This window comes from Crocuta crocuta, unplaced genomic scaffold, assembly GCF_008692635.1.
Source record: "Crocuta crocuta isolate KB4526 unplaced genomic scaffold, BGI_CrCroc_1.0 scaffold96, whole genome shotgun sequence".
Lineage (NCBI taxonomy): Eukaryota > Metazoa > Chordata > Mammalia > Carnivora > Hyaenidae > Crocuta > Crocuta crocuta.
This window is the reverse complement of record NW_027531522.1, coordinates 963,393-980,576: the sequence shown is the minus strand read 5'-3', so window position 1 is coordinate 980,576 and position 17,184 is coordinate 963,393. Positions and strand designations below refer to the sequence as shown.

Here is a 17,184-nt window from a genome sequence, read left to right as displayed (position 1 = left end):
CAGGGTTTGAAAGTGCTTTTCTCCTTAACAAATGAAAGGCATTACATAAAAGGGAAAGATTCACTGCCATCTTTTCAAGCTGTCATAGAAATACATATGTTCCAGGTTTTGTGCATATTATATTTATCTTTCTGTAATAAGCATTTTCCAGCTTGTGAATAAGTGTTAATATTTCAGTAAATTTCCATTTGTTTATTAGAACTGTTGAAGAATATGTTTTGAATAATCAGCTATCTAGCTTATGAAGGCATCACATATATAACAACTCTATGTTATTAATGGCAAATCTCTTAGAATTAGAAAATAGTAAGGTAAATAAATTTAATATATTATCCATAATTAATGGCATAAAATTTTTTCAGTGTTTTTAGGGCCTCAGAGGCAAATCAGTTCAAGTCAATTATCAGTTGAAAAGTGAAACTCTTGAGTTGACATTAAAAAAAATTTTTTTTAATGTTTATTTTTGAGATAGAGACAAAGCATGAGCAGGGGTGGGGCGCAGAAAGAGAAGGAGAATCCAAAGCAGCTCCAGTCCCTGAACTGTCAGCACAGAGCCTAATGCGGGGTTTGAACCCACAAACCATGAGATCATGACCTAAGCCGAAGTTGGATGCTTAACTGGCTGAGCCACCCAGGCACTCCTTGATTTGACATTTTTAAATTAAATTCTAGATCAAAGGTGGTATTTGTTGGTTACATAAAGCCATCCTTTCCAAACTGGAATCCATGTTTGTCAGGATGGAGGGCAAAAGGGAAATAGTGACCATATAATTTTTACAGACCATGATACTTTGCAGAGAGAAAGGGGATGGTATTTATAATGACTCCAGGAAAGCAAGCATAAAACCATGAATGTCTTAGGCAAATTGGGGCATAAATTCACCGAAGCCTTTGGTGAGATATTCCTGGACCACATGTAGCCTTAAAATAATGAAGATAATATGGTGTGGCAAGATACATTTTTATATTAAGGAAGATGAAGATACACAACAGAACAGAAAATTCATATGAATGTGTTTTTATTTTTAACAACTTAATATTGAGATATAATTCACATACACATACCATATAATTAGCTCATTTGACATGTACAATTTAATGACTTTTAGGTGTATATTTACAGAGTTTTGCAACCATCATCAGAATCTAATTTTAGAGCATTTTCTTTCCCTCTAGAAAAACCCTTTACTCAGTTATCATCCCTCCCCATCTCTCCCCAAGCTCCCTACACTAGGCAGCCACTAATCTGCTTTTTATCTATGAATTTGCCTGTTGTGAATATTTCATGTAAATAGTCATACACTACGTGGCCTTTGTGTCTGGCTTCTTTCTTTGAGTTTTCACCCATATTGTAGCATATATCAATAGTCCATCCCTTTTGACGGCCAAATAATATTCCATTGTGTGCATATACCATGTTTTGTTTATCCATCACCAGTTGATGGACATTTGGGTTGTTTCCCCTTTGGGGCTATTATGACTAATACTGTGAATGTTTGTCACATGAATTTTTAATATAAATTTGGGGTTTTTATGCTTGCTTTTGCCACAATGCTTGCTAGACTTCACTTTTTTTAATTTTCCATTTTCTACTAGGTTATTGCATGTGAACAGCAGTTGGATACCACTTATGATGCCAGGTGTGACACATGGTCCCTGGGGATCACAGCCATCGAGCTAGGGGATGGAGATCCTCCACTAGCCGACCTGCATCCTATGAGAGCACTCTTCAAAATACCAAGGTCAGAGGATGAACGTGGGGTCCAGTATCTATAGCCTGTCTTTCTTCCCCCAGCCAGTGGGTGCTCATCATGGAAATATTCAATATATTTCAGCAAGTTTGGAGCACAGTGGCCTGGACTACCATTCTGCCTATTCTGAGACACTGTATTCAATGATTTCATGTCCCTGGTCTAAGTCAGATCTTTCTCTTGACACTCAGAGTGTCTTCTGTTTCGAAGGATTTGATCTCAGAACATGGCAGTTGCTTCCACTCTTTATCCACTCCCAGATTTGTCAGGAAGCCCCTGGGCCACAGTCAGTGGAACAGTGATTTGCTTTGCTTTGCTCTACCAGTCCAGTAATTTTTTACTACTTGCTAAGACTTCTCTTTGGAAGTTTAAAATGATATTATTAATAACATTATAAACAAATTTTACTGACAAAATAGTAATGACTTTAAACTTGTTAATATTTGGAACATATTAATATAGATCAGTAACTTTAGGATAATCTCTTTGGAGCCATGAAAGCACTTTCCTATCTATGTAGACCCCTCCCCTTCAGTGTGTATATTGACAAATTTTCCCCTTTATCTCCTATTACTAATTAGATACTATTTTATGCATGTTCTGGTTGGTTCCTAGATACAGGTTTGAAAATATCTAGATTTGAGAAGACTGCCTATTTTTAATACAAATGTGTTATCTTTTGAGGACTATTTTAAGGACTGTGCCTTGTGCCATAATTCTAATGGAACACACAACCAGGGCTTGTGAAGAAAGGGGTCTAGGGCAGGGTGGTTGGGTAGTATGTTATATGGTTTGTTACCGCTCACCATTAAACACATTTTGTCACCCTAGTGCCTACAGCATATAGAATCATGTATGCAACACCCTGGGGGACAGTTCTCCAGTCCTAAAGAAATAATGCCAATATGTTGTGTTCATGTCTAAATGGGTCCATTTGGAATATTTGGCATGTATTTAAACTAGTAGAAGACCAAAGAATTTGAGTGTGTGTTTAATATTATCTTTGACCTTCCTGTCTGATATACATGTTCTGAATTATAATGCCTTATCATCCTTTATGTAACAATGTCAGTGTAAATCTCAGGTCTAACTATTTGTAAAGTATACTGCTTATTCGGTAAGTGGGGAAACAAGATTACAAAAAAAGAACAGAAAACCGGCCCTCTGCCAAGTCTAAGACAGGTCATTAAATTTGAGGAAAATAGAAAAAAATATGTATGTTTCCTGATTCCTCCTGTGATTCAGTATGTAAGAAGCACTGTACTTTCTGAGCCATTTTAATTATGGTTTAAACTATCAAGGTTAGCCAGGTGGTATTATTCTTGGTGATGACCCCAGACAGAAGAGGAATGACACCACCATTCGTGTTTATTGTACCTGTGAGCCAGGTGCTTCTGGAAACTACATTCTCTTACTTATTTCCTCTTACTTCTACCACCAGTGTATCTCTAACATGAACTTCTTAGGACACTAACTGTAGCAATCATTAGGAAAAAAAAGGGATCTGAAAAGCTACCTTGTTCTGAGTGTTCTCAAATCATCAAAACTTTGTTATACCCAAAGCAAGCCAATAAATCTCTTAGAAGGGAAATTTTCAGGAGGACAAGCAAAACAAGACCATTGGAGAAAAGAATTACTTCGTTGAATGTGCAAATCCTCAATCTTCAAATGGCCCTAAGAATTGTACAATGAGCTGTCGGCACGATCTAGGGTAGATGAGTGGCTGCACTGTTCTTTAATGAGCCTGTACAAACTGTTCACTAATTTCATTATAAGCTATTTAAGGAGTGATGCAGAACTGAAGACAAAGTGTTTCCATTCTACTAATGAAAACAAAGAGCTGTTAGAATTGGCGTATGGCAGTACTTCAGCGAATTCAGCTATCATGGGTGATCAATGCTGCTTGATTACAGAGTTAGATCAGCCTCATTTCCAAGTGATGTGCCTTTGTATTCATGAACATGCCAAAAACGAAAAGATTTGTTTGGCCCCAAATAAAAGGAACTAATAACAAAATCTTTTAAGTGGCATTCCGAGCTTTATAGCTAATCATATTTTCCAGTTCCTTACTTTTGTAACTTTGTTTCTAGCAGCAACAGAACAACTCCTAAAGGCCTTCCATTATGCCCCTCTGCCACAGTTTCCCTCCTATTCTGAACAACACACCTTTCAGGTCATCTCTGTGTGCCCTGGATATTCCTCACAGGCTTCTGCAGGACTCAAAAGTAGAGCAAAAAAACCCCAATTCTCCAGCATTCATTGTTTCTATTCTGCCAAGATATTCATGTGTCCCCATAGGGCACTCAGGTAAAAGCAGAAAGATTCCTTAAAAGAAAAAATTATCAGAAAAATTGGGTCATATATTAAGTGCATTCAGAGAAACAAGGAAGCTGTCATTTTGTATACAGAATGATGAATAACTAATTATCTGTTTTTGCGTTGAAAAATCATGCTCATGCTTGATGATGCCTGGCGGAACCTCTGACTGCAGTGATGTATGAATCTGTCCAGCTCCAATTCTGCACTGACTGCAACAAGCCAACCCTGATTCTATTTTTCTAGGAATCCACCCCCCAAACTAAGGGAGCCTGAGATATGGTCAGCAGAATTCAATGACTTCGTCAGCAAGTGAGTAACAAGACTNAGAGAGAGAGAGAGGGAGATGTAGAATCCAAAGCAGGCTCCAGGTTCTGAGCTGTCAGCACAGAGCCCAGTGTGCAGCTTGAATTCACATACCTTAGGATCATGACCTGAGTCGAAGTTGGACACTTAAGCCACTGAGCCACCCAAGTGCCCCAACAGTAGAGTCTTAAAAAAAATAAGAGATCCCATCTTGCTAGAACTTAGAAATGTGCCTTTTACAACTATTCCTCCATGCTTCTGAATCTCCTTCTTCTGTCTTATCTGTTGAATAGCCCCAGTAGTTTCTTTTGTTTTCTTCAAAGCTAGCATTTGCAATTTCTTTTGAATGTTTGGTAAATTCATTATTGCTCAAATAATGATCTTAGCCTCACATTGCTTGGCTCAACCATAGCTCTGTCCCTGAGGTTGCTTCATCATCCGTGAGCACATCCTTCCATCCACCTGCAGTGGGAGGAGGCATCCACTTTTGCAGGCTGGGCCCTTAGCATCTGCCACGCACTCAGCCACCATCTAGTCAGTCAGCTTTTTAACCCTTCATTTATCTACACCTCTCATTCTTGTCACAGGGAATTTTTGTTGCAGTCAATGAATCAGATCATCGAATAGGTAAAATGCTTACATATTTAAAACTTAGTGAACATTATTCATTTAGAAATTCAGTTAACATTTTTTTAAGCATTTATCTTTGAGACAGAGAGAGACAGAGTGTAAGCAGAGAGGGAGAGAGAGGGAGACACAGAATCTGAGGCAGGCTCTAGGCTCTAAACATTCAGCACAGAGCCTGACGTGGGGCTTAAACTCACGAACTGCAAGATCATGACCTGAGCCGAATCAGATGCTTCACCGACTGAGGCACCCAGGCACCCCTCAGTGAACATCTTTAGTTTGACAAATATTTAGCACAAGTGCATCACGTTTGGACAGTTGACTTGAAAATATGAGTGAATGATTTCTAAATATCTGCCTCACAAATCTGTTTTCACAATCTTATTATGTTTTCACCATAAATGATAATAATAATAAAAACAATAGTAATAGTAGTAGTGGTAGTAGTAGTAACAATAATAATAATAGGTAAGGGATGACTCAGGTTGTAAATCGGAGAGAAAGGACATTAAAATTAGGTGTGTCACACCATCAACAACAATAACCAAACTATGGAGGGAGCCCAAATGTCCACTGACTGATGAATGGATAAAGAAGATGTGGTATATTTATACAACGAATATCACTCAGCCGTGAAAATGAAATCTTGCCATTTGCAACAACATGGATGAAGCTAGAGTATATTATGCTAAGCAAAATAAGTCAGTCAGAGAAAGACAAATCCTACATCATTTCACTCATATATAGAATCTAAGAAACAAAACAGATGAACATATGCTGAGGGAAAAAAGCGAGAGAGGGGAACAAACCATGAGAGACACTTTTTTATTTAATGTTTTATTTATTTCTGAGAGAGAGCGAGAGAGCGAGAGAGCGAGAGAGCATGAGCAGGGGAGGGTCAGAGAGAGAAGGAGACACAGAATCTGAAGCAGGCTCCAGACTCTGAGCTGGCTGTCAGCACAGAGCCCGACATGGGGCTCCAACCCACGAACCGTGAGATCATGACCTGAACCGAAGTCGGACGCTCAACTGACTGAGCCACCCAGGAGCCCCCATGAGAGATTCTTAAAGATAAGGAACAAACACGGTTGACGGAGGGAGGTGGGTGAGGCACGGGCTAGATGGGTGATGGGTATTAAGGAGGGTGCTCATGATGAGCACTAGGTGTCGTTTGTAAGTGATGAATCACTGAACTCTGCTCCTGAAACCAATATTGCACTGTGTGTTAACTAACTAGAACTTAAATAAAATAAAAATTTGATAAAGCAAAAAAATGACTAGGTGGACAGAAGAGTCAGAAAATGTAGAAAGGGCAAAGAAAGTAGGGGAACCAGTCATACTCACACATACTACAATCATTGGTTTTTCTACCAAGAATATCTGCTTGTTCCTATCAAGACAAGAGGTTTAGATTTAAGGGTTGTGAAAAATCCAAGAACTGATATCCATTTTGTTCCCCAGATTTCACATAAGCTCTCATTATTGAGTATGCACCAGGCACTACAGAATATTTAATAAACTGCAGTCAAATTTCACACATCTCTTAGAATCGCTGGTAACTTTGAAGGGTTCCCCATGATTCATAATTGTGCCCCGTGTCTGCAGTCCTTTCACATAGATCCTTGAATGAACTTGCTGACTTTGACATGTTTCACACAGTTTCACCTCTGAGAAACATTCCCTGACTTCCTCTGGGCAGCTGTTTAGTATTCTGTCCTGTGTGCCATCGCTATGTTTTTCTCCTTTTGCCACTTTTATTTAGCTGCCTCCTTAGCTGCCTCTCTTCCCAGCTGGACAGTAAGTAACTGCCGGGCACTGAATAGGCCTTATTTGTCACTGTAGCGCCAGTGTCCAGCAGAGTGCCTGGTACGCATCAGCTATTTGAACATTTTTTAATTATTAAAAAAAGTTTTTAGAGAGAATGTATAAGTGGCGAAGAGGCACAGAGGGAGAGAGAGAATCTTAAGCAGGCTCCACACTCAGGGAGGAGCCCAACACGGGGCTCCATCCCATGACCCTGGGATCATGACCTGAGCCGAAATCAATAGTCAGACGCTTAGCTGACTGAGCCACCCAGGCGCCCCTCACATCAGCTATTTGATACAGTTATATTTGAATAAAATAATTCCATCTGTGATTATACTCAAAACATTGAACAAGTGCTACAGATGTCAGAAATTGATGCATTCTGTTAATGAAACAGAAATGAAAGTAAATGAAAACTAAAAGCACTTGTTCTTACTCTCAGACATCATCATCCTTATTTCGTAGTATATTTTAGCATCCTTGGGAAATATGTTCTTGATTAAGCCCAGGAAAATGAATTACCAAATTATCATCCCAGGAGGAATAACGGTACAGATTGGAAACACCACTGCCCAAATCAAAGCATGGGTGTCGTCGTCGTCTTTCTTTTTCTCTATCCCAAATATCAGCCCAACTCTGACCAGTTGTCTCGCTCCTCTGAATCTCAGGATTGGAAGGGTGCTGGAAATTTATACAGCCCAAACCATATCCAGAGCATAAATCCTTCTTGAACATGTGCACTGAGGGGCCATCCATCAGTATGTAACCATCCCTAATAAAGGTAATCATACTTCCCAGTGCAGCCCATTCTGTCTTTGAGTAGCCTTCCTGTTGGAAAGTTCTTCCTTATACTGGCCTGAAATCTGTTTCTCTTTTAATTTTTTAAAATGTTTTATTTATTTTTGAGAGAGAGAGAAGAGAGAGAGAGAAAATGCAAGTAGGGGAGGGACAGATAGAGAAGGGGACAGGGGATCTGAAACAGGCTCTGTGCTGACAGCAGAGAACCTGATGCAGGGTTTGAATTCACAAACATGAGCTCATGACCTGAGCCAAAGTCAGACGCTTAACCACCTGAGCCACCCAGGTGCCCCTGTTTCTCCCTTAATTCCTCGAATCGATCCCAGGCTTTTTGTCCCGTTTGACCACTAAAAACTAATCTAATCCCAGTTTCAAATATTTGAAGACACCTGTCATGGCTGATTAAATGTCCCCTTTGTTCAAACGTCCCTTCTGTGATGCTATTTCAGGTGTTCTCACTACCTTTATCCTTCCTCATGCTACGATCTCGTTGAACCTACCAAGAGGTGCAGTGTGCCTTAGTACATCTGCTTTATATACCGATCTCCAAAAACATCTACTCGTGTGGAATTTAAACATCCTCAACACATTAGCCATCTCCAGTAGGTTAGCAGTTTGATCACATAGAAAGAAATAGATCAATTGAGAAGCCTTTCAAAGCCTCATGGGAGGGAAAAGGAAAAGTTTGTTTTAATTTTAGATAAGCATTCAAACTGTAATGACTTCGGTCCTTCCTTTGTTAGCTACTTGCTTATAAAGGAGACTTTGCAGCAGAGACCACATTTAATGACCTCTATGCCAGTGTGCTTGCTAGGTCACTAGGGAGGAATGTTTAGTCAGAAGTTGGTATCACTACAGTGTCATCACTTACCAATGTGAGCACTTTTGTCAACATGCATTTCATCATATTGCAGCTTGACATTTTTTTTGAAACCCGCTTTGCAGAACGAACATTTGTGAGGAGCATTGCTCTCCTGTGTTACAGTAGTCCTTAGCAATATGAATAATAATCCTAAAACTCGAACTTACCTAATAATTACATGTTCTTTTTTTTTTTTTTTTGGCCAGTGCAGGTGCTTGACCAAAGATTATGAAAAGCGTCCAACAGTATCAGATCTTTTACAGCATAAATTCATTACTCAAATTGAAGGCAAAGATATGATGTTGCAGAAGCAGCTAATGGAATTCATTGACATTCATCAAGGCATGGGAGGCACAGAAAAAGCCAGGTAATCAAATGATATCTTCATTCCAAGCATCTTCTAAAGACTCTGAACAATTTTATAAGGCAGTAGGTGTTAAGGCAAGGAAAGAACTCATTTAAATTGCTTCATTGTGGTTGGGAGAAAAGGTAATACTTGCATTAAAAGTGAATTCACATGTTGAGTTGTGTCCCAGTATTGGTGACATTGCTGGCAACATTTTTTTTCTTAACGTTTTATTTATTTCTAGGAGAGAGAGAGAGAGAGACAGCGTGAGCAGGGGAGGGTCAGAGAGAGAGGGAGTCACAGACTGAAACAGGCTCCAGGCTCTGAGCTGGCAGTCAGCACAGAGCCCGACGCGGGGCTCGAACCCACGAACCGCGAGATCATGACCTAAGCGAAAGTCGGACACTTAGCCGACTACGCCACCCAGGCGCCCCGCTGGCAACATTTTCTAAACAATTTCATCAGAATAAAGAATATAAACTTCAGTAGATGATTAGTATTGGCCTGTATCTTCTTGTGTTTTCTGCTCTTCTGTAAAGTAAGGTATCTTAGATTTGAGATTAAAAAGGAACATAAGCCTTCCAAGACTTTCTGATAGTGTTATTTCTTGGTATAATTTTTTTTCAGGCTGAACTATATTAAAAAATCATTTTTTAATTTTTTTAAAATTTATTTCTGACAGAGAGAGACAGCACGAGCAGGGGAGGGTCAGAGAGAGAGGGAGACATAGAATCTGAAACAGGCTTCAGGCTCTGAGCTAGCTGTCAGCATGGAGCCCGACGCAGGGCTTGAACCCACGAACTATGAGATCATGACCTGAGCCGAAGTTGGACGCTTAACCAACTGAGCCATCCAGGCGCCCCTAAAAAATCATTTTAACATGATTCCTACTTCCCATTTGGGTTTCTAATAAGATACTATGTATAGTTTTTATAATATCGAATGTACTTCTTATTATAGGTAGTATGTATGTTTATTTCAGGAAATTGAGAAGATACAGGGAAGTATATAACAAAATCAAGTATAACATTTTAATCTATAACCTTTTAGTATCTTATGAATGTATATACATTTAAAGAAATTGGAATAGTATTTATGTGTTCTGTAGCCTGCTTTTTTTATTTGTGAGCCCCATCACCTATTTTGCCCACTCCCCCTACCACCCCATACTCTCTTCCCTCTGGTAACCACCAATTTGTTCTCTGCATTTATGAGTCTGTTTTTGTTTGTTTCTTTGTTTTATTTTTTAGATTACACATATAAGTGAAATGATATGGATTTGTCTCTCTCTGTTGGACTTTTTTTTTAACATTTATTTTGAGAAAGATGGAGACAGCATGTGTGTGCACTCAAGTGAGGGAGAGGCAAAGAGAGAGGGAAAGAGAATCCAAAGCAAGCTCCATACTGTCAGCCTAGAGCCCCACGCAGAGCCCGATCTCATGAACTGTGAGATTATCACCTGAGCTGAAATCAAGAGTTGGACACCTAACCAACTGAGCCACCCAGGCATACCAGGACTTGTTTTACTTAGCATTATACCCTCTAGCTTTATCCATGTTGTTGCAAATGGCAAGATATCATTCTTTTTTATAGCTGAGTAATGTTCCATGTTTATATATATACATATATATATTATATATATATATACACACACATACACCCCCCCCCACACACACACAAACCCACATCCTCTTTATCCATTCATCTATCAATAGGCACTTGGGTTGCTTCCATATCTTACCTATTGTAAATAATGCTACAGTGAACACAGGGGTTTATGTATCTTTTCAAATTAGTGTTTTCATTTTCTTTGGGTAAATATCTTGTAGTGGAATTACTGCATTGTGTAGTATAGCAATTTAAAATATTTTGAAGAATCTCCATACCGTTTTCCGTGGTGGCTGCACCAATTTACATTCCCACCAACAGTGTACAAGCATTCCCTTTTTTCCACATCTTTACCAATACTTAATTATTTCTTATTTTTTTGATACTAGCCATTCTGACAACTGTGAGGTGATATCTCATTGTGGTTTGGATTTGCATTTCCCTGATGATTAGAGATCTTGACCATCTTTTCATGTGTCTGTTGGACGTATGGATATCTTTGAGGAAATGTCTATTCAGGTCTTCTTCCCATTTTTTTTTTTTTTTCAAATAGTTTATTGTCAAATTAGTTTCCACGTTAACACTCAGTGCTCATCCCCACAAGTGTCTTCTTCCCATTTTTAATCAGATTATTGGTTGGTGTTGAGTTGTAGAAGTTCTTTATATATTTTGGATATTAACCCCTTATTGGATAGGTCATTTGCATATAATTGTCCCATTCACTAAGTTGCCTTTTTGTTTTGTTGATGGTGTCCTTTGCTATGCAAAAGTTTTTTATTTTGAAGTAGTCCTGATAGTTTATTTCTGCTTTTGTTTTCCTTGACTGAGGAAACATATCCATAAATATGTTGCTAAGGCCAATGTCCAAAAGTGTACTGCCTATGTTATCTTTTAGTTTTATGGTTTCGGGTCTCACATTAGATCTTTAATTTATCTTGAGTTTATTTTTGTGTATGGTGTGAGAGAGTGGTCCAGTTTCATTCTTTTGCATGTAGCTGTCCAGCTTTTCCTAGCACCATTGAAGAAACTGTCTTTTCCCTATTGTATATTCGTGCCTCCTTTGTCCTAGATTAATTGGCTATATAAGAATGGGTTTATTTCTGAGCTCTCTATCCTCATCCACTGATAGGTGTATTGGAAATACATGATTGCTTTCACTGAATGGTGAATATCCATGTCATTCTATGACAGATTTTTAAATTACTGCAGAATATTACCTTGTATGACTATTCAGTGATTGATTTAAACAATCCCCTATTATTAGACATTTAGGTTGTTACTAACTGTTTTTAATTCTAATTAGTAGCACTGTAATGAACAGAGTTGTCCATTACATGAATCCCTTATTGTTTCCTTAAGAAAAATTCCTAGAGACAGTGCTAAGTCAAACAGTAGTCTTTTGAAATTTCAATTTATTCTTGAGAATTCTGTTAGTTTTGTCTCAGGAGCATATCACTATTTAGGGATAAGTTGGGAAAAGTAAGTAGAAAATAGTACATGACTTAAAAGGAGACATTGTATTAGGACTTTATATTATCTCATGTGATTTACAACAGCCCTGAGTGAAATGTTCTGGCACACCCCGTGCCCCATTTTCACAACTGATAAGTTAGCAAAGGCTAATTAACTTGTCCAAGGCTGCACATGTAATGAACAACTTAGCAGGGATTCAAATCCTGATCCCAAAGCTCAGGCTTTATTCACATGAGTAAATGACATAATAATGGTAGACCTCTCTGGAGGTAGTAGTCCTCGCCTGTATGAGTTTACAGCCTTGCTGGAGAGAGAGATCTCATATATCTGTAATGAAGAAACATTACATTGTGAGTGGAGTGAACTGCAGAAAAGAAGGATGCAGGCATGCAGTTTATGGTGAAGAGGTGGGCATGGGCCCATACATGTCCATCACTTATTCTTTGTTGAATACAGTTCCAAAGTCGGCCACAAACCCCTTCTTCACAGAGCAAGCAGACAAATAAGAACAAACAAAATGAACAGAAATTGAAGTGTACCAACATGTATAGGGTGCTCAAGAACTATGTCAACAGCTATAGAGAATTTGAGATTTTACCTTATTTGCGAGCTAATAAGTTAAGCTTCCTGTTTCATGCATATTGGCAGGAGATATGAGACTCCTGGTTCAGAGACAAAGAACTTTACTACTCTTGTTAAGCCAGCAACATGAGTTTTACATTCATATTGGTTGTCCTTGCCCCACACACCCTAGGGCTGATAGATGAGTGTATACAGTGGGTTTCCCTCACAGTTTGGGAATCCTGAGCTTGGGAAACTCCACTCCTTTAAGAGGGCTCGCAAACCTGCCCAGACATTATCTTTACTATCCTGTTCAGCAAACAAAACTTCCTTCGGTCCTGGAGAGATATTATCTCTAACTTCTAAGACTGTTTACTATGCAAGCATCCTTGGAAATATAATCTGGAAAAAGAGCTAATATAAGACATACAGAAATGTGAGAGACCCATCAAGCATTGTCTCCCAGCATCCAAGCATCACAGGAACTGTTGAACTATACAATGTTTAGATTCTAAGCCTGTTGCTCTAAGTTCCAGAGATCAAAATAAAGAAAAACTTATTGAAAACAACTATATATTGGGCACTGTGTTAGTCTTAACGCTTCTGTTTCTGAGTCACAAAACTGATTCTTGTTTATCCTGTTAAGAATTCAAAATATGCTTTCAATATGAAAACTCCTGTCTTACTCAGTTGTAGAAAATTTTCAGTCATTATTCCTTTATATATTGGTCCTCTCTTATTCTTTTTATTTTTTTGTTTCTAAGAGATAAATATTGCAATGTCCTAATATACCTAATATATGTCTTATATTTTCTATTTTATGTTTATCATTCATTCACCTCTCCTGTATTTTTTCTTCAAAATATATTTTTCTTGAAAATGTCTACAAAAATTATTTTTGAATTCACTAATTCTTAAACTAGGACTAGTCTAGAGTTATTCTATATACTTATTTTTCATGCTGATATTTCTATCAATAGCTGTATTTTTCATTTCTAGAGTTTCTCACTTTATATAAACATTTATTCTGTATTCACATCTGACTTTTTATATCTGGCTATTCATATCTAGCTAATTTATTTTTCTTTTTTGTGAATCCAATCCTTTTTCTCTGTAACAGTCTAGACTGTGTAACAATCTTTTTTTGATTTGAATCTCAATAAGGGTGAATTGTCCTGATTATTGAGGTCATTTGTTTCCTTAATATTTGGTTTTCTTCTATGGTTTAGAATTTTGGTTTTTTCTCTCATCTTGAATAGGAGAGATTTTGCTCGGCTTCTTCTTTCCTTCTGCATTTTTTCATTTTTTCTCCTATTTTGGAGGTTTTGCTATGCTATAATTTAGCTTCAGAAGCCTTTCTGCCCAATAGGACTTGAGGATATTGCAGATCTGGTCACAGAGCCAGTAGTAGGAGGTAGACCCTATGGCATCTCAGGCCCCTGGCTCCATAAAAGGAAGAAGATGCAGAATTTATTCAGTGTTGTCTTCTAGCTAAGAGATNTCTACCTAGCCTAGGTCAGGGCCTTCACTACAAGTGGGGCATTTTATTTCCTTTACCTTTCGGGCTTCTTCTGTCTTTTTCTAGCCCTGGGCTTCATTTCAGCCTATAGTTTCTGTCCTCTTACCCAGGGNACTGGCCTTGTTTTAGAGAATGTCTTTGTCTTTTTAATTCTACTTAAAAATATTTTAAAAAATATTTTATCTTTCACAAGTGTATGTTTGGAGGGGGCAGGTGTGGCATTTGAATCCTTAATGCATAACACTCTTTTGATCACAGATTTTAGTTCTGTGTCCTAGGAAGAGGGAATATTTTCCTGCTCTCAACACTTTTATACTAGTTCCAAAGTGTGAGACATACTCAAGCAAAAAAGAGAGAGAGAGAGAGAGAGAGAGAGAGAGACTGTGCTATGCCACTGGCAACACCTTGGGAAAAAGTAGTCTTCAAGATCATGCAAAATTATTTTATTTGGTACAGTTCAATACAGTCCCAACATTGGTAAAGTTGATCCAAAATCTGCCTGTACTAAATCAGCATAGCTAACTCAAAACTGACACTTTTTGTACGTAATATTAACTTTGGAAGCAGCCTGATGTATGTATTTGGATGGATAATTTTTTTTAAACCACAATTCAGGTTTAAAGAAGACTGTCCTACAATAAATTGAACACAAACTAAGTACTTTAAATTTCCCGATAATGGTGAGGGATAGTGTTGGAAGCACTGTGGACTTCTGTGTTAAGTCAATATCTGAATATAACAAGTCACTCTCATAACTTACTCAACTGTTGTGCGGAATCAAGATGCGTATGCATGCAGTCGCTGCTCCCATGACCTACTCCAAACCATGGGAATGCATTTTTCACAAGAGGTAGATGAACAGTGTTACAGCGCAGACTGAATCAGTGAGAACTTTAAATTAGAAAATATTTTAAAAGTTTTGCTCTTGAATCCAATATTTCCAAGTATTCAATTGCCCGATTTAACAGGAATAGATGAAAGTCATTTGTAATTGAAATGTACTCTTCAGCACTCTTGACTAAAAACAATACAAGCCAATTTAAGAAGAAAATCAATAGAGTGAAAAATACTGGATGGCTCAGAGAATTGAGAGGGAGGCAGCAGAGCCAGGCTTAGGCTGAAGCAAAGGAAGCTACAACTAGCCTTCCTCAAGAACCGCCTGCTAAGAGGCCACCTCTGCTACCCACCCTCCTCACCCCAACATGTCCTGCAGCAACACTGGTTTCTTGAATGCCACACCACTTCAAAATATTCCTTACAAGACAGTCTGGTTTCCCAATGCTTAGGTCACAGTGGTGAAACACTGCAGTGAAACATGTGCTTCTCCCTCACTTCCGGCTTCTGTGTGAGAGGCAGAATCTGTTCTTGCAACCATCTTGGACTTATTCCTAAAGAGGAACGGTATTTTGAGCTATTGAAGCAATGAATATCCATTATGTGCATTATGGAAATAAGTTCCTTTAATTCTTTCTTTATACATCTTGAACATTTACCCAAAAATAGTATCCACAGTATAATTTGCATTCCTTGTAAATAAAGGAATAACCTAGTCCAGCATCTACCTGAATGATAAATCCCAAATTAGAGTATCATTTTGTGGTGGTTATGTTATTAACATGTTTCCCTTAAAAATTTTTCTTTTGCTTTATATAAAAAGCAAAATAATTTTAACATTTCACTTGATACCCTTAATATGCTAGTGGTAATTCATGTATATAAGTTGTTTTGTCTATAATTTTATAGAAGCAAAAGGAAATATTTGTAAGAAATTAGTAACTCAAACATAATTATTTCTTAGGTCAGATATGCTGGCTGGTTTTTGTGGCGCTCTTACAGTCACCTCACTTGTCCCAGCATATATGGTTTTCAAACCAGGATGTAAGGCAACTTCGAGATGTATCTCAAAGGATTAGACAGACTAAAAAAAAGTATCCAACCATTCAGTACTAAAAGCCTGGTTCCAGTTGTCAATTCTTTATTTATGTATAAGACTTTATGTCATGTAAATTCACTTGAATGGGATTTTGATTTTACAAAACAAAAAGAGAAACCAGTAGGAGGTGATAATAGGGCTTTTTCAGTGTGATACAATGCATGATTCCATTTTACTCTCTATTTTCTGGGCAGGATAATTTTTCTCTAATGGCTGTAACTATGTCATCATGAGAATTATTCACCCTTTGGAACATTTACTCATTTCCCTTACTATGTGGGACTTTTACAATGCTTATCCTGGCTGTTCTTAGAATAACCATTCTTTTGATTCCCATCTCCACATGAATATTGCAACGATACTTCAAACTGGACATGTCCAAAATTGAATTTATGCTGTCTCACCCCAAATTAGTTCTTTGATCGCTTTCTTATTGATGGTACCACTACTCAATTCCTTATGCCAACCAGAAATCTAAGAATTCTCTTGCCATACTCTTCCTTCCTGCTTTCCGTTTTTAGTCCATAGCATGACTAAATTTCTTATGCCCCCATTCAACTCACTACCAGTTGTGATATACGGAAATCATTGATTGAGGTAATAACAGGGTTATCTCAATATTAATTGAGGCCCTTGTGTAAAGCTCTGGATCACGTGGTACACAGGGGTCTGCCGGCTAAAGCATATGTGGTCTGTGTACCTGGGAGCTTACTTTTTAATAAAAAGGATAAGGAAAGCATGTAAATAACCATTATACAAAGAAGTTTTAATCCCATGAAAGGAATACAGTGTCCTATGGTAATAGGGACAGGAGGGCTTATCCAGGAGGTGGCCTTTGAATCAGCAGTGGGATAAACAGGACTTTATCATGTATGAAAATAGAGTTACCACCTAGAAACATTCTAGAAAGAACAGCAGAGCAAAATCGTGAAAGCAAGGAGATCTGTTCACAGAAAGGCAAGCATTTAATCTAAGTTGTAAGGGGATGACTCAGAAGTATGGTTGGAGATAATCTGGAGAGCAGACCACAGAGAGCATTGAGAGTCAGGCAGGAAGTAACCAGGGTTCTTGACAGCCCCTCCCCCCATGCCGCCTGCATCCTGCTGTGCACCATCCTTTCATTGTTGGTCATCAAGGTATAACTATGGATACACCAAGACAGACTGAGGCAGCAATTTTTGATACATTTTGCATGTCCCTAGTATTTCTTCCTTACTTTATTACATTTTTTGGAATTGGAGGAAGTTGGTCCCCATCATGTTTAATGAAAGAAAATAT

The 17,184-nt window shown here is 38.2% G+C and overlaps 1 protein-coding gene across 1 annotated transcript in view; it reads left to right on the top strand.

Annotated features, from left to right (window-relative positions):
- The window catches only part of MYO3A (myosin IIIA), a 230,212-nt gene that overhangs the window by 55,339 nt on the left and 157,689 nt on the right, over positions 1 to 17,184 (top strand). The window contains exons 7-9 of the mRNA XM_077772437.1: positions 1,597 to 1,742; positions 4,314 to 4,379; positions 8,678 to 8,833. Of these exons, the coding sequence (XP_077628563.1) occupies positions 1,597 to 1,742; positions 4,314 to 4,379; positions 8,678 to 8,833 (368 nt within the window). The remainder of the gene's footprint in view (positions 1 to 1,596; positions 1,743 to 4,313; positions 4,380 to 8,677; positions 8,834 to 17,184) is intronic.